General features: G+C 44.5%; 1 protein-coding gene across 7 annotated transcripts in view; it reads left to right on the top strand.

Annotated features, from left to right (window-relative positions):
• Positions 1–4437: 4437 nt before the first annotated feature.
• Positions 4438–23147, top strand: part of SCAPER (S-phase cyclin A associated protein in the ER) — a 209785-nt gene continuing 191075 nt past the window's right edge. For 3 of the 7 annotated variants that reach the window (XM_079991500.1, XM_079991499.1, XM_079991498.1), the window contains exons 1-5: positions 4439–4589; positions 9300–9375; positions 14435–14552; positions 15667–15737; positions 20271–20465. In XM_079991500.1, coding sequence (XP_079847626.1) covers positions 4534–4589; positions 9300–9375; positions 14435–14552; positions 15667–15737; positions 20271–20465 — 516 coding nt within the window. In that variant the 5' untranslated portion in view covers positions 4439–4533. Of the gene's footprint in view, positions 4590–4888; positions 4997–6350; positions 6410–9299; positions 9376–14434; positions 14553–15666; positions 15738–20270; positions 20466–23147 lie in introns of those variants that run through there. The other 4 variants (XM_079991501.1, XM_079991502.1, XM_079991504.1 and 1 more) reach the window with 4 other exon arrangements.

The raw sequence follows: 23147 nt of genomic DNA, 5'->3' as shown, positions 1-23147 counted from the left end.
CCCTCTCGCTCGCTCCCGCGGCGCCGGCCCGGGCGAGGCTGCCGAGCGACGGGCTGCTGCTGCTGCTGCTCCTCCCGCCCGCGAGGCCGCGCCGCGCGCTCCCGCCTCCTCCCTCGCCGCCGCCTGGCGGGGCTGGAAGCGGCTCCCGGGATCGAAGGCGCCAAACCGTGGCAAAGCAAGCTTTAAACGGGGCGAATGAACGTCTCGTGAGGAACGGGGAAACAGCGCACACGCCACGTTCCCTTTCCGTACATAGGGTTTTCGGGGGTTTTGCCGGTATTATATCCTGCTTTGGAACTAATTCCTAATTAAAATAGGGGAACAAATTACCTGTATTGCGCAGGAACGCTAAAAATCAAACTACAAAATCCAAGGTTTTTTTAATCCATTTTGAAAGGTTCCCCACACCATCTGGCATCCAGCTGTATCCCAATGCACAGAAATCGCTCCTGCGCATGCCCAGATGCCAGAAATCGCACCTGCGCAGAAGTCATCTCTGGCATCTGGGCATGCGCAGGAGCGATTTCCAGAGCCACAGACGAGAGTCCCCACACTGTGCAGCACTGGTTTAGTGCAGCGCATGGGGACTTGCTGAGCACACAGCTCAATTCGGGGCTGGCTCATGCGCCAGTTAAGCAACCCTCATGGGCTGCTTCCGGCCCATAGGCCTTAGGTTGCCGACCTCTGGTATGGACCAAGACCTGCTCCTTCGGGAACCTTCATGCAAAAATTGGTTAAAAGCAGCACAGTTCTGAAAATTTCACTCTGCCCTCTTGATTGAAAATGGTGTCCAATTGTATCCACAAAACCTGCACCTTGAAGAAGCATGAAACAGAATTTAGTTATGACATCTTAAGAGGCGACTTAATGTTTCACAAACAAACATTTCAAAATACCGTATTGTGCGAAGGCTCTTCAGGGCAGGGGGAGCCTTCATCCCGCTGCCCTGAAGAGGCTGTGTACGGCTATCACAGAAGCCACAACAGCGAGAGGGATCGCTGCGCAGTGATCCCTCTTGCTGTTCTGGCTTCTGAGATTCAGAATATTTTTTTTCTTGTTTTCCTCCTCCAAAAACTAGGTGCGTCTTATGGTCTGGTGCGTCTTATAGAGCGAAAAATACTAGTACTCGGAGAGGGAGGAAAAGCATAGTGAAGCATAGTGGACCAACACCAGCTGATGACATGGCTCCCCAAATCAACACATACTGTGGAAACTTCACACTGGACTTCAAGCATCTGGCATTGTGTGCCTCCCCATTCTTCCTCCAGACTCTGGGTCCTTGGTTTCCAAATGAGATGCAAAAGCTGCTCTCATCAGAAGAGAGATTTGGGGAGCCATGTCATCAGCTGGTGTTGGTCCACTGTGCTTCATTAAGTCCAGGGTCAACGCAGCCTTCTACTAGGAGATTTTGGAGCACTTCATGCTTCCTTCCGCAGACTTTGCAGCTCAGTATAGCCTTAGATGGATCAGTTGGAGGGTGATGGGTTTGAATGAAGAAAAAAATGGTCTGCGATAAGACTGTTTTTAGGGAAAACATTGCCAACACTTTGAAGGCTAAAGCAGTTCTGGATCTCAATGCCTCTTCTACATCATGGGAGCAATTGGCTTCCTAATACAAAGCCTAGAAGATATTTCTGGTCTGCAAACTAGTCATGTCAGAGTGGTATGTGCCTTTACAGAGCATGGTGGGGATGTGATCCCAGAATCAAATCTTTATGAAACATGCTCTAGGACCTCTCAACTCAGAGAGTTGTTGTGAGGATTAAAAAAAAAACCCTGCCACTTCAGCTCTTGCCTCGAGTCAGCAGTGCAGACAGCACAGGAGTTACTTACTTTTCTGATTTCAACATTGTCATCTATAGTTATAAACAATGACTTGACTCAAAGTATTTTAGTGATGAAGTAATTGTTAGAGCTGACTCTCAACTTACGCCAGGATTGTTCCAGGGATAGCATGCGAAGCTAAACCCATGTACAGTGGTACCTTGGTTTTCGAACGTCTCCATTGACAAACGTTTCGGAACTTGAACGCTGAAAACCCGGAAGTAAATGCTTCGGTGTTTGAATGTGCCTCAGAAGTCGAACAGGAAACACGGTTTCCATTTTGAGCTTTTGACCGTTTCAGAACTTGAACAGTCTTCCGGAACGGATTGTTTGAAAACTGAGGTACCAGTGCAGAATCAAAATGCACTCTCCCTGCACCTCCAAATGCTCCCCCCACCAATGTATCCAGTCTCCCAAGGCTGCTGAACGTTATCCCTGCACCTCCAAGTACTCTCCCAAGGTGAGTCCAATGGTGGGCGGGATTGCTGACCTTTTTTCCTGGATGCCCACCCCTTTAAAATCCACCCCCCGTCCTGGGTTAGACGATCGCCCCATCTAGCTCAGTACTGCCTACAGTGAGCGGCAACAGATGCTAGAAGTTGAACATGAATCTTCAAATTTAATTAGCAACAATTAACAACCTGGAAGCTTCTGCATGCAAAATAGATGTTCTTCTACTGAGCTGCAGCCCTTCCGAGGATGACAATAAATACTTTTATGTGCCATCTGCATTAGAATTTGTACTTGAAAGGTGGATAGCAAAATCAGGTAGCACAAAACCAGTTTTAAGCCAAGAAATGTCAGAAGATGCAAGCAACAGTGTTTTCACACTGAATGCCTTTTCAAGCTGTCTTTGTTTACTCAAAGCTCAACAAGATCTCCTTAGCAACAAAAGCAACTTTCCTCTTTAGAGCCATCCTTAGCAGGTAAGCCAAGATCTGTTTTGTGAATTTTTAACGTTAGCATTCATAAATTCTAAAATAGTCCAATGATCTTACAAGGCTACAATGCTCGTTTGTTGTTCTCTTAACACTGTATTGAATTTTCTAGAGCTCATGCTTTTCCTGGTTCTTTTGACACTGACATGAGTGGGAATGCATGAAGTACTGGCAGGAGTCAGATGGGTGAGAACAATGAGGCAGATTTACGTGTTGGAGGAAAATGTCAGCAAATGACAAAACCGAATTTGCATTCCTCCCAATTACATGGAAACCTAAAGTTTGAAAAGTGATCTTAGCCAGTGCTTTTTTTCTTTAAAAATGTTTAGGGGTACTGCCATTTTGACTCAAGAATAAAGTACAAAGATTCACAAAATGTTTAGGGGAATGCGTACCCTAAAGCACTGATGATCCTAGCAATAAGAAGGGTTGCCTTTGTGATAAACAGAAAACCTACTCTTTAGAGCTGTCAGCTAATTAAATAAATTTTGGTTGCTTAATAAAACTGGAGGTGCCGTTTGGAAGAAGCATTCCCTCCTGTGTGAGTGAAGAGGAAATGCCTTTTTTAAAGATGCCAAGTTGATTGTTTTGTCACCTATTACTGTTTTTGCAAGAGACACTGTACTTATTTTGCACACATTCTTCTAGCTATAATTGCCACTATCTGTCCTTGCATTCCTTTCCTTCTGACCCCCCTGATCACATTACAAACATGGGTATAGTAGAGACTGCCCCCCTGCTTGCAGCACTCGCCCACCCCACTCCGTTTCCCCCATGGTAACCCATTGAACCCTCCCCTTTCCACTCCATGCCGCCATTGCTGCTGCCACGGGTCCCAAAGTCAAATGGCTCTTGCTCCTGAGCGCGAGGGGCAATCAGCTCGAGAGATTGATGAAGCAGCGGGGGCAGCAGCGGCGCCTCCTCCTGGCCTTCCACGCCTTTCCCTCCTTCCAGGTAAGAGTTTGGATTGGATATCCCGCCTTTCACTCCCTTTAAAGTGTCTCAAAGCGGCTGACATTCTCCTTTCCCTTCCTCCCCCCCACAAAGACTCTGTGAGGTGAGTGGGGCTGAGAGACTTCCGAGAAGTGGGACTGGCCCAGGTCCCCCAGCAGCTGCAGGTGGAGGAGCGCAGACGCGAACCCGGGTCCCCAGATTAGGAGTCTACCGCTCTTAACCACTACACCGCACTGGCTCTCAAGAGCCCTCTGTTCATGGGCAGAGACCCCCGATTCACGCAGCGCGGGCTGTGGGAAGTCGCTCCCGCAAGAGGCTGGGACGGCTTCGAAGGAGGCCTGGCCTGCCTGCCAAGTCGAAGGGCGGTCCCGCCAGGGAGGGATCCCGGGACACCGAAGCATGCCACTGCGGGGCGCGCGCGCCCGAGGCCGGCGGGGCCGGGGCCTCATCCTGGCGCTCCTCCGGGCAGCGCCGAGCCCGCCAGCCCTTGGCCCGGAGCGGCGAGGGAAGGAGAGCTTTCCCGCCTGCCTCTCGCTCCTTCCCGCGCCTCCTTCTCCCTCGTGCGGCGAAGTGGCGGGCGCGCGCCTTCGGGCGACGCTGCCGCGCATGCCCGGAAAACCAGCCGCGCACGCTCCGTGGGGGCAGAAGTGGGCAAAGGAGAGCGGGAAAGCAAAGTCCGAGGCGGCTTCGGCAGCCCCACGGAGCACGCGCAGAGCTCGCCGCGCACGCTCAGTCGGCTCCCCTCGAGCCGGGGGGAGGGGCAGGCGCTTGCCCCGCGAGCGCCTTTCGTCGCCGCACCGGCAACCGGCGGGGCGAGATGACGTCACAGCGGCGGGACGCACGCAGGCGGAACGGCGCGGCGAGGAGGCGCGTGTAAGTGGCCCCGCGGCGCCGCAGGGGCGGGCGGAGTCGGAGGGGCGGGAAGCAAGATGGCGGCGCGCCGGTCCCTCTGCCGGGAGGGCTGCGCCTCTGGGCCTCGCCCGCCGCCTCAGCCCGGCAGCTGAGGCCCAGAGGCGCGCGGCGGCGGAGGAGGAGGAGGAGGAGGACTCCTGCCTCGCCTTCCCCGTCTCCCTTCGGAAAAACTGAGAAGGAATAGTGGTGGCAGCCAAAGCCCGCTGCCCTCGGGGCCGCCTCCCGGAGAGGCCGGGGAGCCCCCTCGCCTCTGCGCGTGGCGCGAGCAGCAGAGGCTCAAGCGCAGGTGGCGAGGCCGGGAGGAGGGGTTGCCCTCGGGCGCCTTAAACACTAACCGAAGAGCATTGCGGACACGGTCTATCCCAGGGGTAGGCAACCTAAGGCCCGGGGGCCCCAGGCAGCCCAATCGCCTTCTCAGTCCGACCCGCGGACGGCCCGGGAATCAGCGTGTTTTTACACGAGTAGAATGTGTGCTTTTATTTAAAATGCATCTCTGGCTTATTTGTGGGACATAGGAATTCGTTCATCCCCCCCCCCAAAAAATACAGTCCATCTCACCACATGGTCTGAGGGACGTGGACCGGCCCACAGCTGAAAAAGGTTGCTGACCCCTGGTTCATCCAGTTGTGGGCGGTTAAGACATGACAGGCACGTCGTGCTTTTAAGGCGCAGTGGGCTTCTTGGATGAATGCTGGGGGTGTCATAAGCAATAGGGGCATATTTCAGAGGGGCAGCCTTGTAAGTCTGTGGAAGCAAAAATGACCGAGGAACAATAGGACTTTGGTTCTGGTTGATAGCCATGACATGCCTCCTTTACCCAGTTCCTCCTGCTTTTCTATGTTCCAGAGTGTATGTGAACAAGCGTTTCACTCACCTTCCCACACTCTGTGATTTTTCATTAAATGGTCACAGCTGAGTGAAAGCCATGTCATTCTTTTTAATCAAAAAAAGTGTATACACGCTTCCATTTCTGGTCCATGTAGTTGTCCCCTTAATAAACAGTGCTTTCAGAAGAAACACACTTAAGGCATTGGTGAAATTGGTAAAGGTTTTGTAAATTTCCTCCAGAAGGGAAACCTGTACTGATAAAAGGTACGGTACATCTTCTCCCTCCGCAGTCCTGCCTGCCAATTTTATTGAAAAAAGGAATGATGAAGCAACTGGAGGGAGAGTAGGTAACACAGAAAAGGAGCTTATGCCCTGTTACACCGTCACCAAACATGTCATCATGGGATTCCATTTCTTACCAGCTGCAGAACAGTATGTTCATTATCCTAGGTAGACAAGTATGGAACCGTTTCCTTGCATTACATATCACCACAACCTCTCCAGCTAAAATGCGGGAAGTGTAATTTGTGAATCGTGATAAATGTGCATTAACTGAAGCAGAAGGAGATTCCAGAGTGATCATTAAAGTGCTTGAAATGGTTGTGTGATTTTGGGACTGATTCTTCCAGCGGCCTCTGGTACTTTCAGACTCAGTTGCTGCTCGAGGAAAGGTGCTGAAGGTGGTGGTTGAAGCCAGGATAATTGCGTTGCTGAGGAATACTGTTCTGCACGCTCCCCTTTCTTTTTTTAAAAAAATGCTAATACCTTTGTTATTGAGCTACTACTGATTCTTTGCACATAAGCAATGCCTACCTGAGGGGGTGGGTTGGGAACACACTAAATGTTTTCATTCCATAACTTGATATGTATATATTTTCTTTCTTTCTCCAAAAGTGGCTGCACACTTTATCTGGACTAAAAGTCCCATAACGGACATAACTTTGCCTTTCATGGTATGAACAGCACTTTTCCTCTTCCTCCTATAGACAGTGCTGTGGCACTTAAAAGTTTGTATTAGTTCATCATGGCATGACTAGGGAGGCATTAGATGTTTTGTTGCACGGCACCCTCCCTCATACATCTTGGTCAGCCTCTTCCGCCTCCCACCCCCTCAGCCCCTCCCCTTGCTCCTTGCATGTTTTTAGCAGTGGTCGCAGGCACTGTCTCCGTGCTCCCATGCCTTGTCACCTTCTGCAGCTCAGCCTTCCACTTGATGCACCTGCATTGCCACTCTCTCTTCTGTCTCGGCTGGTGGAAGATTATCCTGGGAGGCGCTTCTACAGCTTCCTAGATTAACCAGTTCTTTTCAAAGACCCTGGCTAATCTGAGAGTCTGGCAGCATCTTAAGAATGTTAGGAGACCCCTGCTGGATCATACCAGAGGCCCATCTAGTTCAGCATCAAGTTGATTTTTGTAAACTGCTTAGACATTTTATTACAATAAAGCTATATATAAAGGTTGTGGAAGAAAGACAGACCTGAGTGGAAGACCACTCTCCTGACTTGTGATTCCCAACAACTGATACCCAGAGGCATGCCACTTCCAATACTGGAGGTAGTACACAGCCATCCTGGGTAGTAGTCATTGATAGCTTTATCCTCCAGAAATCTGTCTAACCCCATCTTAAAGCCATCAAAGTTTGTGGCCAACACTTTATCCTGTGGTAGTGATGCCATAGTTTAACTATGCGCTGTGTGAAAAAGGACTAACTGATCTTTTCTCTCAGCTAAAAAGCCCCAGTAGTAACCTTTCCACATAGGGGAGTTGTTCTAGCTCCTTGGTTATTTTGGCTGCCCCTTTCTCAGTGCTTTCCAGCTCAACAATATCCTTTCTGAGTTGCTGTTTTATTGTAGATTGGCACTGTGATGCTAGTACTGGCCAAAAAGAGTCTGACAGATGATGCGGGTTTTCTAGTGTGGTGCTTTCAGGTAATAGTGCCACCTTAGCTCCTTTCCACCAGAGGAGGGATAATGGGATAAAGCTGTGACGGCTGCAATCAGTGTGTCAAATTCTGGACATGCTCTCATTCTTGGCTGCCCCCTCCCCAGTGAGCTTCTCCTGCCTCATGTTTGAGCTGCTCCATGGCATGTGCTTTCATAGGCAAAAGCCTGTTTCGTCTGATGCACGTTGTGAATTGAGCAGCTATGTGTCCTCTTGGGTTCATTGGAGGAAAAATGAAAAAAAAAAATGAAGGCCAAATTTGTGTTTGCTTGTATGGTTCCATCTGTTGCACCAAGTTGAATGATTCAAATATATATCTCTTGAGCAAAATGAGGTGTTTTGTTGCTTCTATGGAACTAGGATTTAGTGTTTTGCTTTCCATTTCGTTGTGTGTTTTTGCACCAAGAAAAGTCCAAGATAAAGCAATCTTACTGTTTTTGAGTGTGCCAAGGAAATAATGGTAGTCAGCAGCAAAACAGCAATTTACATTCGGTGTAGGATTTTTGTACACAACCCAGTGCTTATTGCAGTTGCAGTTTTGAAAACCTGACGTTTTAGCAGCATCCTTGACCCACGTTGACCCATGTTGTTTTTGTTTTATACATTAAGTTTTCAGAAATGTAAATTAGCATAAATTAAATTCAACAATAGATCTCATTGTTGTATCCATTCTGGAATCAACAACAGCCCCTAAGAGAAAAGAGTTGGAAAAGTTTGGTAAATCCCACTTATTCCAGAAGGGATGACTTAGGCCTAATGTCATGAGGCTGTGGGAAATAGAAACAATAAGATGTAAAGCAAAATAATTATTATAATAAAGAGTTGAGGTGACTAGTTTGTTTAAGGGTATTGCTAGGTATGTTGTACTCAGCACCACCACAATTGATGATCTTTTCCCATTAATAGAATTGAAGGTCCTCCTCTTACCTTTCATACAGATAGCTACCACCTCTTGATTTATCCTTGGTTGTCTATTTGCATATTAGGAGTTTCTTCCGATAAAATCATACCATGCAAGGAAAAATATTTTTAAATCCTGTTCAGTTATAGAAGCAACTAAAATGTGAGAAGAATAGAGTGGTTTGTTCTCAAGACATGACATTATTAATCCTGGTTTAAAGGTGGCTTATAAGGGACGCAGGTGGCGCTGTGGGTTAAACCACTGAGCCTAGGACTTGCCAGTCAGAAGGTCGGCGGTTCGAATCCCCGCGACGGGGTGAGCTCCCGTTGCTCGGTCCCTGTTCCTGCCAACCTAGCAGTTCAAAAGCACGTCAAAGTGCAAGTAGATAAATAGGTACCGCTCCGGCGGGAAGGTAAACGGCGTTTCTGTGCTCCTCTGGTTCGCCAGAAGCGGCTTAGTCATGCTGGCCACAGGACCCGGAAGCTGTATGCCGGTTCCCTCGGCCAATAAAGCGAGATGAGCGCCGCAACCCCAGAGTCGGCCACGACTGGAGCTAACAGTCAGGAGTCCCTTTACCTTTACCTAAAGGTGGCTTAGGGCAGTGTTATGAATGTGGGACATTGTCATGGATATTTTAAATGTAAGAATTGAAACATGATGCTTATTTGATTGCAATCTTCTTATATCTATGCTTCCCCAAGTTGTAGTTTTCTAGTGGTGATTACTCTGGTTGTTAATGAATAAAATGCATTGTTCATTCATGTTTGTCTCTGTAACAGCAGCGTAGTGCCCCATCATTGTTAGTCTAATACCATAGTCTTGCTAGCATGGCGGTCAGTGTGACTAGTCTAAGGAATTATCTGCTAGGCCAGCAAACTGTGGTCCACTAGCAGTATAATTGAATTTGGTGCCTGGGTGTAAATGTTAGTTGACTTTGCAACTTTAGGAATTCCTGATGCTTGTGACTTGAATATTAAATGTTTCTCTTTTATATTAAACAGCTATGATGACTTCATGGGGTCAGCAAAAAATGTGATAAATGAACCAGTTGATGTAGAAGACAGTTATAACATGATGGTAAGTTGTATGTCTACTATGGCCATATTTTAGGATCTTAACTTGTTTGGCTTGTCCTAGTTCACAGTTTTAGTTTCCACATATGTGGGTAATAGTTACCAGTCTTCCATGAAACTGGAAGGTGGTGGACTGTTCTTCACTGAAGGTTTTTAAGCAGAGGTTGGATGGCCTTCTACCAGGAATTCTTTAGTTGTGATTCCTACATTGAAGTGGGTTGGACTAGATGCCCCTTGAGGTGCCTTCAAACTATACCATTCTGTGATTCTATAATTTGATTTCTTCCCCTGCTGCTGAATCCTTCTTTGCTGTGTTAACTGATCACTACTAATCCTTTTTCTTTCTTTCTAACCCAGTCCCTTTCTATGTTTTGATGGATTTTCACATTTTGCACTACTAGGAATCAGGCAACTGTTAAACAAATTCGGAATTCATTTCTTATAGAAGCATTGCTATAACCTAGTTGTGTTGTTAAAAGGTCATAACTTTAATTTTATATCTTTTATGCTAGCTTGCACCAAATCCTAAAACTTCTTCATCAAATTTTCCCCACCAGTGATGTATATTATGTCCTTTCTTTTAGGGATGGGCAATGTTTAGCTGCTCTACACACACATATACTGTGAACGTTTCTAGTTTTAAACTGTTCATGATGGTTTTATTACATTTTTGGTTGTTGTTAGCTGCAAAAACAGTGCCCTCCTCACTGAATTAACCTCTTCACATAAACCTTCAAATGCAGTTAGTGGTCTAGTAACTTTTAAACATAATAAATTGTTTTTATTCATGAGATGTTCTGTTTGAAAGTGCTGTAGCCATGTCTCTGGTGAGGAAAGTTTTTTTCTTATGACAAAAGCACGTATATATTACCATAGAGATTTTGAAAACTGCTATTTATGAAAAGAGAACCAATGTTTGCCTAAGAAATTGCCTTTATTTATTTATTTATTTATTTATTTATTTATTTAAATTTGTATACCACCCTTCACCCAAAGATCCCAGGCTGGTTCACAACAGAAAAATACAAAATGAGAATACAAAATACATAATAAAGAACATGTCTCAACAAGTATTTTAATGCATCTTAAAATCTGGTGTGGCCATTTGCCACAGTTTTATAAACAACAGGAATCACACTGTTTATATTTGAAAGGCTTTTTGAAAGCATTGTGAAGAATGGATCCTTTCCAGTCCCTCACAGATCTGTCTTTTATCAACAAAATGACGGGGAGATCGAGGCAAAGTCCTTACCCATCAAGTTCAGCAGTCTCTGGAAGACACCCCCTCCCTGTCTCAGATAGAAATTGCAGCTAGTTCACACAGTATGTTTTTCCTCAATTCATGAACAATTCTAACTATTCCTGAGTCTCATGTGGGCAAAGTTAGGCAAAGAGCAGACAAACTTTGCCTCAGTTCCTATGCTGATCATTGGAATTATTGCCTGCTGTATTCTCAAGTGCCTGGTTCATGGGTTGAGCTGGTTCGGGGCTCCTTGTGTGACTTACTATGCACGGTCATCTGCTGCCTCATGCCTCTGTCTGTTTTCTTTGACCTCCTTTTATCTGTGGAGCTCCTTGCCACCAAATATTCAATTCTTCAGTCCCTCAACTTCCTTCAGAAGTGACGAAAGCAGTCTTTCCTCACCTGGTGCCCTGCAGTTGCTACTGCACTCCAACCCCAATAATCCCTGGTGGTCAGTGGTAAGTGATGAGGTGGAGTTGCAGCCCAGAAAAACATGCAGGGCACCAGGTTGAGGAACTGTGACCTGGACATATCTATTTTACCACCCCTTCTCTAACTCACTGCGCTTTTAACTGAGATGGGTGGTGTGCCAAGTGATTAGCTTTTTTTGTTGTTGTATTGCTTGGAGGGCTTACAGCCAAGGCGGTAGCGGCGGTGGATCTTTTATTCCTCCTCCTGCTTTTGGGCTGCTGATTGCAGTAGCAGCGGAGATAGCAGCACAACTCACAGTTGTGCTGCCAACTCGCAATCAGCGTTTTCTGTCCCATCCACCCCCACCCCAAATGCCCCTTAAGTTGTGTAATGCTTTCAGGAAAGAGTGGGGAGATGGCAGCCTGTAGCAGCAGCAGCTGCTGCCTTTTTTGTGGCAACTGTCTTTATCCTTCCCAGAATATGTCTGGGGTGTTCTGGGGGTGGTGTTGCAATTAGCAGTGACTGAGAGGCTCTCTGTTTCTTCCACCCTGCATAGCAAAAATAGTGTTAAAAGAAAAATACCGTATTTTCCGCTCTATATAAGATGCACCAGACTATAAGACGCACCTAGTTTTTGGAGGAGGAAAACAAGAAAAAAAAAATATTCTGAATCCCAGAAGCCAGAACAGCAAGAGGGATCGCTGCGCAGCAGTCCCTTTCACTGTTCTGGCTTCTGGGATAGCCGCGCGCAGCCTCTTCAGGGCAGCGGGATGAAGGCTCCCCCTGCCCTGAAGAGGCTTTGTGCGGCTAAGCCAGAAGCTAGAACAGTGAGAGGGAGCGCTGCGCAGCGATCTCTCTTGCTGTTCTGGCTTCTGGGATAGCTGCGCAGCCTGCATTCGCTCCATAAGACGCACACACATTTCCCCTTACTTTTTAGGAGGGAAAAAGTGTGTCTTACAGAGCGAAAAATATGGTAAGTTGATTCTATGACCCATAACGACTACCAACACAATAGCCAGTAGGCCTGGACAATGTATTGATATATCACCCAGGACCAGTATGAGGGGCGGACCGCGATGGCGGCTTCACTCGGTGGTATGTCGCGAGTGAAACCACCACCTCTCCTGAGTCCCTCTGTCACCAGCTCCCAGCACACCAAGGGAGAAACAAGCTGCAGCCAAGCGCTGGAGGCAGGGGGACTAGGAGCCGCTGCGGTTTCACCCACAACATACTGCCAAGTGAAGCCGCCATCCCACTCAGTCCTCATACCAGCAAAGAGGGAGAAACAAGCTGCATTGTCAAGGCAGCTTGTTCCTCCTCTGCTCCTTTAGACTGCTTGGCTTAGAATGGGCAGCTGCCCTTGCCTCAGTCAAGCAGTTTTTTAAAAACCCTGTCTTGTCAAATTTCCCCCGAGTTCTATCCTTCCAAGAAGATAAACAAATCCACTCTCTTCCTCCCCAGAAATTTCAAGCTGAAAGTTCTCACCTGAGAATTTCCAACTCAATTCTACTTGCTTCTTCAGTTGTCTTTCCTTACCTCCTCCTTTATTTCTCTGTTTGCCTAGATGGTAAGCCTAGGAGCAGTTTCTACATTGTCAAGTTTGTTACATATCATACAGTGTCTTGTTTTTAGGTGTCGCAGAAAAAACCCTGATATTAATGGTTAATATTGCACAGCACTGTATTGTGTAAAGTCTAGAATGTCCCTTCTTATACCTTTTTAAAAAAGAGTGTGATTTATAAGGTATAATTTCAATATAGCAAACTGCAGTGTTCCAGCTTGGTTTGAGTAGCATGTGAATGCCTTTCCAGCTCCCACCTTGAGCTTGCATTAAGGATTTTGATTCTTTTGCAGAATCATTTCACCTGGTGCAAAATTAATGTTGGGTCCTGACAAACCATAGTTTTCAGTTAAGGAGATGGTCTTGATATGTGCAGTTTCATTCCTGTCCTTTCCATACTGGTATTTAACTGTGGTCTCATATGTGCCAAGGCAAACCATGGTTTCCTTGCAAACCAAAGATTGACACCAGTTGTTTGAAGTGGGTTTGTGAAACATGGTTATAAGAGAATTGGCTTATGTTAACCATGGTTTTGTCAGGTTGCACTCATAGCATGACACCGTAGTTAGCACTGGAAAGTTATCTTAACACTGGAAACATAGTTATCTTAACAGAGGAGAGCGTTCACATATTTTTAATACTGGCTCCCTGTTTACAAATTGTGGTTTGTTGGGAGCCAGCAGTCGCACTACACTAACCTATTTGTGCCTATTTTGCTTTCACAACCAAATGCATTTATGTAATGTTCTTTCTCTGGGCAACAAAGATGTCTGGTGTTTAGAGTACTGTCAAATTATTACAATGCTGTCCTTCTGGGGGAGAAATATTGGGTGGAGATGGTTCAGTTCATGTTAAGGAACTTGAGAAGCATATATAAAATGTGCAGAATTGTGAATAGTGACAGTTCCACCGTTTGCAAAAATTTGGGAAAGCAAAACATTGTGAAACAAGCAGCTCAGAGATGCCTGTTTGAGTTCTTCTGCATGACACTAGATGGCACACTGTGGCTTTGAAATCAGGACACTAGAAAATGATTGGAGGTGAAATAAAATATAAAAATTATCAACATAGCGCAGTGTGTCCTCTTCGTATTCTGCATTTCACCCCATCCATTATTGCTTGGAAAAGTCTCTTGCTGAGGGGTTTTATATGTGCAACTGCTTCATTACACGTATCTGAATGTATTTGCTTGAGCTTAATTATTAACTTGTTAATTAATATTTTAGACTATAGCTCTCATAGCTTCTCTGACCATTGGCTATGCTGGCTGGAACTGATTAGAATTGGAGTCTGGTAACATCTGTAGGGCCACAGGTTAGCCACCCATTGTAGATCTTTGTGGCTGGTGTATAAAATAACAGTTATATAAAACTTTTGTGTGTGGTTTTTTTATTGATCAGAAAAAATATATTAGTAACCAAAGACTTACGAGATGGTTCAGAAGTAACAGTAAACTATGATTTGCCAATGGCTGATAAATCAGGATATAAAATAATGCTTTAAAGCTAATTTGTAAACCCCAGTGTGGGCACATTGTGGTTTTTGATAAAGTGTCTTAACTGACAAACCATGCCTTGGGACATTGCTCAGTCCATGGAGGCTGCAGTTTAGGATAGCATCTAGGTACTCTTAGGGAAGGCATAAACAATATTTTTTCTTATACAGCTGGAGCATGAATCACCACTTGAGTAAAGGAATGTTAGCTCAAACCATGGTTTAGCATTGAATTGGAACCAACCCAATCCAATGACTGCAATCCTATGCGCTTTAGAGTAATCCTCATTGAATAAGGTGTAGTATGGATAGGATTATTGTGCTGTTAGTGAAACAATTTCCCTCTCTTTTCAGGCGTCCTTCCAGCGTTCAAATAGTCATGACAAGGTTAGAAAAATTGTGGCTGAAGAGGGTCGCACAGCAAGGAACCTGATTGCATGGAGTGTGCCCTTGGAAAGCAAAGAGGATGATGGTATGCATTAACCATGGATCATATTTATGTTCAGCAAGTAATTATGCCAGTGAAACAGATTGACATTCTGTTCAGGACAGACAAAGGAAAGTTCAAATGTGGTGTACTTTAACTTAATGGAATTCGCCATCACATGATTTAGTTGTGGTCACTGTTTTAGATGGCTTAAAGGGGGATTAGATGAAGTCATGGAGGAAAAGTCTGTCAATAGCTGTATACTGTTTCCATGTTCAGAGGTCGTAAGCCTCTGGACACCAGTTGCTGGGCATGGCAGGCAACAGCAGGAGAAGACGGTTGCCACATTCACGTCTTGCTTCTGATGTATCTGGAGAGTGGCCTCTGTCACACAGGATGATAATGGACTAGACCAGTGGTTCCCAATTAGCTAAATACTGCAGCCCCCGTGTTTCACAAAAGCCAAGCCATGGACCCCCTACGTTTGAAAATGTTTATATCTCTATGGTAGTTTTGGTTGTGTGAATGGTGCCATGGACTGCCTGGGTGGGTTATGCAGATCCTCTTGGGTCTGCAGACCACCAGTTGGAAACCACTGAACTAGATGGACCTTTGGTCTGCTCCAGCAGGGCTTGTACTGTATTCTTATTATGCCTGTCAATCCCCCCCATAAGGCATGCAGCTAGAACTATAAAAGCAAGAAAAGGTTGAGCACCAGCAAAACTGTATACCCCCAAATTAGTGCTCTAATTATGGAGTGGAATGTTCTCCTTGACATCTGACATGTCTTACATAGTTGCCATTTTTACAGAGTATGATTTTACTAAAATCGGAGAGAGCCTGGGGTTGTGAGCTATGCATACCATTAAGCTTCCCCCCCCACCCTCTTCTCCTTTAATTTTTGCCAAAATCCGATAAAAATGCAACCCATCTGCTAGGCATGAAGGAACGCAAGAGTTGTTAGATTTATGAAAAGGTCATATAAATGCCAGTGAAGTTGGATGTTGATTTCCAGCACCCTAACTAACCACTGTCCATTCTGGTTGGAGCTGATGGAGTTTAAAAAGTCGAGCAACATCTGGAGGACCACAGGTTTACCATATCCAATGTAAGCATTACGGAATTATTGCTTGCTTCAAATGCTGTTTTCTTTTCACAGGAAAACAAAAATGGCAAGTAGGAGGGAAATCCAAAAGAATAACTCAGGGAACTCATAAAACTACTAAACAGGTACATGCAAGTTTTCTTGTTGGGTTGCTCTTCATACCACACTAGAAAAGTAATGTGTTCTGAAACAAAACTTAAATGCTTCATTTGGAATGTTTTGTTCAACTGTACTGGAGATAAAATATATCTTAAGCCATTCCCATCCTTCCACATAGCAGTTTTATTTCAGTGTTTGGTTTGCTGGCATTATGTTTGGATGATCATATGCCAGTTAAGCTGAGGTATGAAGAAGCTTTATGAATGCGCATGCAGTCTCTTCACATGAGCCATAAGACAAACCAGGGCGGGGTTTAAATAATTTTTGTTGTTATTATTATTCCATTTTACCAGAAAGCTGCAGGTAACAGGTATGGAACAAGAAAGTATATTAAGCAACATGGCATTGTGGTTAGAGTGTCGGACTAGGACCTGGAAGACCAGGGTTCAAATTCCCACTTGGCCTTACTAGGTCACCCTAGGCTAGTCACTGCCTCTCAGTCTAACCCACCTCACAGAGATTAAAGGAGGAGGGAGAGAACCATATATGCCACCTCGAGATAAATGAAGCAAATAAATAATAAATTCATGTGACCTGAGGTATTGAAGACTATTTAATCATGTGACCTCCCTTCACTGTCTGAAGCAATATGCAGGATTGTTGTCTCATCTGTCATTTGTGAGAAATAGTCCTTTCTGTGAAATAATGATCACTGAGTGTCTAGTGTTCTCTTGATTCTACCATGCTTTGTGAAATTACGGATGTTCTCCTTGGGTGGGGAAAAGAGGCATGTGTCAACGATCATCTTGAAACCCAACCCCTTAATTTTCTAAAAATAGTTTTTAGCACCTGCCCTTCTAATTGTTCTCTGTGTTCCTTACCTCCCTTTTGTTCTTCCCTTAATCCTATGTGGTGGGTTCTTGCCAGCTGAGCAACTGTTCAAGGCTTACAGAGACAAGTGTGTGCTGCACATGTTAACAGGCTCCTGGGATGCCAACCAGGAAGCAGGCTCAGGCTCAATGCTGCCTCCAGTAACAGCTCTTCTCATCATTGTCTAAGATCGCTGGGGTTTGGAGGCAATACCTCCTTGTTGACTTGTGTGTCTCCTTGAGGCTAGTTTTTCAGCAGTTCCTAAGTGATAGACTTGGGCCATGAGAAGCTTTGCATCACAGAAGGTGGAAACAGCAGCCCAGTTAAGTCATGACTCATACTGTGGGATTTAATATAAAATTTTCCTTAACCTCCCAGCCCCCAATTCTTCATTTAATCTTAGTCTGCAGTCCCACTTACTAGCAGGTAGAAGCCTGCTTCATATGAACACATGAAAGAAACTGAAGATATTGTCTGCAAGTTTGCAAGTCATTGATAACTTCCTGGAGCTCTGTGTGAGTTGGGACATGTCTCCTGTCTGTGCGTCTCAGTTGCCACATGTGTTGGTCAGATCCCTTGTATGTGTCATCTATGGTGAGTGTAATGTAGCTAACCAAGTGGAGCAGTTATACGTGGTCACGACCCCATTTTTCATTTTAAAGAAAAAGGTGGTATTGATGGTTAAAATGATAAAAACAAAGGGTAGTATTTGTCTAACTCCTACTCAGAGCAGACACATTGAAATTAATGAACCTAAATTGTTTGTCTCCAACTTTTATTTTAGGGCAGGCACTGTAGCCTGAACTTTAAGGGTTTATTTTGCAGGTCTGGTTTCCCACAGATTTCTTTTAAAAAAGAAAAAGAAAGAAAGAGAAAATCCCTAAGTATAGCCGCATCTCGTTTCAATTCTTTTTTTTTTTTTTGTACCAGATATGCTAAAATATTTCTGAAGAGCTAACAAGAAATAGATTTTAGATGCTCAGCAAATAGAAAATTCTTCTGGTCAGAGCAAGTGGAGGGTGAAACTAACATCCAGACGTGATGAATGTCTGTCTCACTCTCTGGGGGAGACAGAAAATTACACTGATATTTCAAACCGCCTGGAGATTAAAAAGGGCAACACTAACACAAATACCCAACTGTTCCACTTCAATAATGAGGCTTTATGAAACACAAAATGGAGAAGCATAGATGTAAAATGATAGTCAGATATCACTAATGGAAACTTAATACTTTCTCTCTTGGGGCTGTTCGGTCACTTTGACACCAGAGCTGACTGGCAAAGGCAAGATTAATTTCCATAGGTTTTATATTAAAAGCAACAACTCTTATACAGTTCATTTAAAGGTATTTCACAGAGCAGTCCTAATGCATTCATGCCCAAAAGCAAGTCCCACTGTGCTCAATAGGATTACTCCCTTAGTAAGTGTGTTTAGGGTTGCAGCCCAGACGCTATACATCAGTGGTTTTCAACCTTTTTGAGTCCACCGCTCCCTTGACCAACCGCTTATTCCTGTGACTCCCCTGTGGGTTCCAGCTCATCCTGGGGTTTTGTTACAGGATGTGCGTAAGTGGGGATTCCCCCGCTCTGCCCCAACCCATTCTGCCCTTGCCAGCTCCCCTGAATGTTCCTCGGAGGAGAAGAAGAGTTTGGATTTGATATCCCGCTTTATCACTACCCGAAGGAGTCTCAAAGCGGCTAACATTCTCCTTTCCCTTCCTCCCCCACAACAAACAGTAGGGCTGAGAGACTTCAGAGAAGTGTAACTAGCCCAAGGTCACCCAGCAGCTGCATGTGGAGGAGTGGAGATGCGAACCCGGTTCCCCAGATTACGAGACTACTGCTCTTAACCACCACACCACACTGCCTCTTGGAGAGAAAGAGGGATGATACAGGAAGATATGGGCTGAAAGTGAATGAAAGGACAGCCCCCCAGGGCTTCTCTGAACATTCCTCAAGTCTCCCCAGGGTGCCCCGGTGCGCTGGTTGATCACCAATGCTGTACACCTACTCTGCAGGACAGGGATGAGAAACCTGTGGTTCCTCAGTTCCCATGGGCCACAGCTTGCACAGCCGATGGCCAGGGATGGTGAAAGTTCTTGTCTAGCAGCACCTGGAGAAAGAGAGCTTCTCCATCCCTATTTTAGGAGCAGCTTTGGTGGCCAGCAAACATGGAAGAAGGAATGTTAGCCAAAGAATGGAGGAGAGTGTCTCTTGTGCTGCCCTGGATTCCTGGGCTGTGCTTGTAGACACTACAGCAAAATGCTTGGCAGTTCTGCCTTGTATGTGCACAGAGGGCTTTTTTGTGGGAATGGATGGGAAGCTGCTTGCACATGTATAGGAGAGGGCACATAATACGACGAGAACTGAACATGCCTCGTAGGTATATATTGAATTCTCTAGCTAGAGACATTAAAGAGTATTACTGTAATTCTATTGAATATAAGTGCTTTGTAGATTCTACCTGTGAATGTTAATTTAACATTTGCTGTTATCACAATGTCTATGAGAAGAACTAAAAAGTTCCTTCACTGTGCTTGAAATGCTCCCTTTTTCTGTCCCATGAATGTGGCTCAGTGGATAACTTCCTGCTTTCATCAAACTGTACAGTGGTGCCTCGCAAGACGAAAAGAATCCGTTCCGTGAGTCTCTTCGTCTAGCGGTTTTTTCGTCTTGCGAAGCAAGCCCATTGACGGCTTAGCAGATTAGCGCTATTAGCGGTTTAGTGGCTTTTAGCGGATAAGCGGATAAATGGCTTAGCGGCTTAGAAAAAGGGGGGGAGTAAAAAAACCCCGCAGGAACTCGCAAGACAATAGGAAATTCGTTTTGCGAAGCACCTCCAAAACGGAAAACTCTTTCGTCTAGCGAGTTTTCCGTCTTGCGAGGCATTCGTCTTGCGGGGCACCACTGTACTTTGCTGCTTTGCTCAAATCAGCAAACTATGATCTGAGTGAGCCCTCCAAACTAGGATTGTAAACCACAATTTACTCCTAGTGTTGTTGTTTTTTAATTGCTTTTATTGAAGATTTTATTGGGTTATAAAAGTACAAACATCACCTCTGCTTTCAGATCACAGAGTTCTTTTTACAGATCATTGATATTTGATATGAGACTTTGATGCTGTATACAGTATAAGGGGGGGAAGAGAGGTAGGGGGAGAGAAGGGGGTAATTTGCTCCTAGTTGATCAAGCCAAAATGTTATGCGATCAAGGGAGTGCAAGAGCAGAGGGCTTCCTCCCCATCCTTCAAACCCTTGAGCCCCCCCTATGTTGTTGGATTCCAGGTCCTCCCACCACAGACTTATGGCCAGTGGTCGGGGTGATGGGAGCTGGAATCCAGCAGGAAGCTTATCTGTGGAGTCTTGGAAACATTATATTCAGTGCTTTTTTTTTTCTGGGGGGATGCAGGGGGACGCATACCCCTAAACATTTTGTGAATCTTTGTACTTTTGTCCATTTACTATATTTATTGTTCCCATTCTGAACTATAAAATGGTGATTTTCTTGGGTCAAAATGAGAGTACCCCTAAACATTTTTAAAAGAAAAAAAGCACTGATTATATTTGAATACTTTCAGTGCTTTGTTTTAAAAGTGTTTGGGCTGAAGCAAAATGCATATCCTGTGAATCGCCAACCGTTCGCCACACTTGCTGGATTTTGCATTTCAAGTTGTGCCCCTTCTTTGCAGAGTACCACATCAGATTGCAAAATAACATCAGCAGCTGGAGAAAAAAACTATGATAAAAGCCCAACTAAAACAAGACAGCCTCGGAAAGTGGACCTGCGAGCACGATACTGGGCCTTCCTTTTTGACAACTTAAGACGTGCAGTTGATGAAATCTATGTCACCTGTGAATCAGATCAGAGTGTAGTAGAATGCAAGGTAAGCTCTTCTGGTAGTGCAGTACATGCATGGATGATGCTTGGTTGTTACTTATAATCCTCAAAGTACTGCAGGACTCTTGAATCTTGTTGCTCTGTTCTTTATGAGTAGGCAGATATACTGTGGTCTAAGCTTTCATAGACTAGAGCCCATTTCGTCATCTGCCTCTCCAGACTTTAGGTTCTGAACGCTTATGTGCTAGAGAACATTCATTTCCATTGCGGTTGGGATCTGTGGTGAAGCCACTGCCCCATCCAGGGCCTTGCTGGTGAGCTGTGGCCAGAGTTGAGGGTGTGATTGGAGTGGCTTTTTCTATTTTTGTCTCCCCCCCCCAATAATGTATTTCCCCTTGACGGCATTGAGAGGAAAATTAAATCATTGACTCCAGGGCCTGTTTGTGGTGGGGATGATCCTGTAGATCCATAGCCTCCCTGGACCCACTGCATTCAGGGCAGCACCAGTGGGTCAGTGGCAGCAGCACTGATTGGGGAAGGCCTGTGGCTGCAGACCTTCTTCTCAGTACACTGAGAGGGAGCCTAATCAGCTGCAATGTATTTTCACATGGTTCTGTTGGTGGGTGCTTTCATGGTCTCCGGCTGTCTTTTGCAGTAAGTTTTCAATGGAGCGGATGATAGTGGTTGAAAGGGAGGTGTTGGAGCAATTGGGTGGATGGTATGTTTGTGTGTAAGGTGGACTTGTTAGTGGGAGCGGGGTCAGAGTGACGTATCGTAAATCGGTCTGCTTGGGCAAGAAGGGAGGATGAGACAGAAGGGATCCTTGACTCTGAAAAACTTTTCAAAATGTTCGTGTTTTTGCTTTTCAGAAAAGTTTATTGTTTTATTTGTTATTACAGGTTTTTGGTTTGATTGTTTATCTATAGTATAAGATATTTTTGTAAATTGCTCTAAAACTGAAATGAAATAACAAATCTGCAGGTTCCAACAAACCTTTAACCACCCTTCCTGAGAGCTTAGGATAGTTTCCTTATTCTTTAAGTTGCCTTTGGATTCCAGTTTGCTCTTTGTATTGACTGTAACAGGCTAACTTAACTAACCCTTTGAGCAATTGTCATTTTTAAAATTGGCTGTTTAAAACTCTCTAATCTTGTTTGTTTGCAGAAGATTAATCATAATTTAATTTTATATATACCCTATATGGTCAAAACTGCTTTAAAAACAAGAATATTATGGCAGTGTAAACCACTGAAATCCAATAAAACCAGAAGCTCTCAGAACAGAGGAAGCTCTAAAATAAGAAATCTTAAAGTGCTCTAATTAAAGAATAACTCTGAAATAAATTATTCATTAAACAACATTTAATATTTATATGATTCCCCCATTGCAGTGAGATTAACACACAGTAGACTGTATATGAATATATTGTAGTTGATTTACCTGCAAGTCCCCCAATATTTCAGTAATCAATCCTGTAGGTGGCACTATTGAGATTCAGCCTGAATTCACATTCTTTCGTTTCCTGTTTAATATCTTAATTACACATTGTTCCCTTTCTCCAGAGATAGCTATCGCTCCTCTCATTCACTTGCTGGTGGTAATTATGGAAGATTGATGGCTCAGTATAAACAGTGTCTGAGTGGGTCGTAGTCATAAGTTGGCTTCCCCCATATAATTTTAGATGGAAAACAGACACATCACCCAGTGTATTTTTCGCCAGCTCAACTGAAAGGAAGCTGGCTTCCTTCTTTATAACATCAAATTTACTCCTTGGAGTTTTATAATAAGTAAAACAATTTGAATATATACATACATACACACACACCCCAAGAAATACATGGCGAGCAAAAGAGAGAAGTTTAACATTATGAAACTGTTGAAGGTATCCAAATTACTTTCCTATGAACTTTGAGTGAAAATATTCACTACATTCTGGAAACCATTATTATTGCTAGTCCATGACATGTAAAGAGAACTTTCATCTGGTCCTGAATATTTAGTTTTCTGTTGAAATGAAAGATGACCAAATTGACTCTAGGGTTAGTGTACAAATAGAGCTGGAAGAAAGCAAATTCTGAAACCAAACAGTGGCTTGAGGTTTCCAAGCTGTCTGTTGGTTTAACACAATTTAACTCCCCCCACCACACACAAAAAACGAAACACTGAACTAAACTGAACTGTCCTCCTGCTCAGGAAATTTCCCCAAAGACCCTCCCCCCACTTTAAAGAGACCTGATACTCCCTGCAGTGTAATCAGATTATGATTTTCTAAATTTTTGTGGCTGAAAGAACAGTAGTTTATTTGTATGACATCTCCATAGATCCAAAACTGCATTCAGAATTCTGGTCATACCATTCATGCTAAGTTGGGAAGGAAATATTACATATCCAAAACCGCATTAAAACTAAAACAAAAAATCCCCCAAACATTCATTTTACAGAAGAGTTAAGATTGTTAAGTGATACCAGTGTAATTATCCAATGAACAATTTGTATACAAACCCTAAACATTAGAAAACTGTATAGAATTCCTGCCTTTCAAAAAAAGGGGGGGTCTATTTTATTGTGCCACTGGAGCTTTAGTTCAGTCTTATGAAGAAGAAGAAGAAGAAGAAGAAGAGTTTGGATTTGATATCCCGCCTTTCACTCCCCTTCAGGAGTCTCAAAGCGGCTGACAATCTCCTTTCCCTTCCTCCCCCACAACAAACACCCTGTGAGGTGAGTGGGG

Source organism: Podarcis cretensis (genome assembly GCF_951804945.1).
Source record: "Podarcis cretensis genome assembly, chromosome: 9".
In the NCBI taxonomy this organism is placed as follows: Eukaryota; Metazoa; Chordata; class Lepidosauria; order Squamata; family Lacertidae; genus Podarcis; species Podarcis cretensis.
This window is presented reverse-complemented; position numbering and strand designations above follow the sequence as displayed.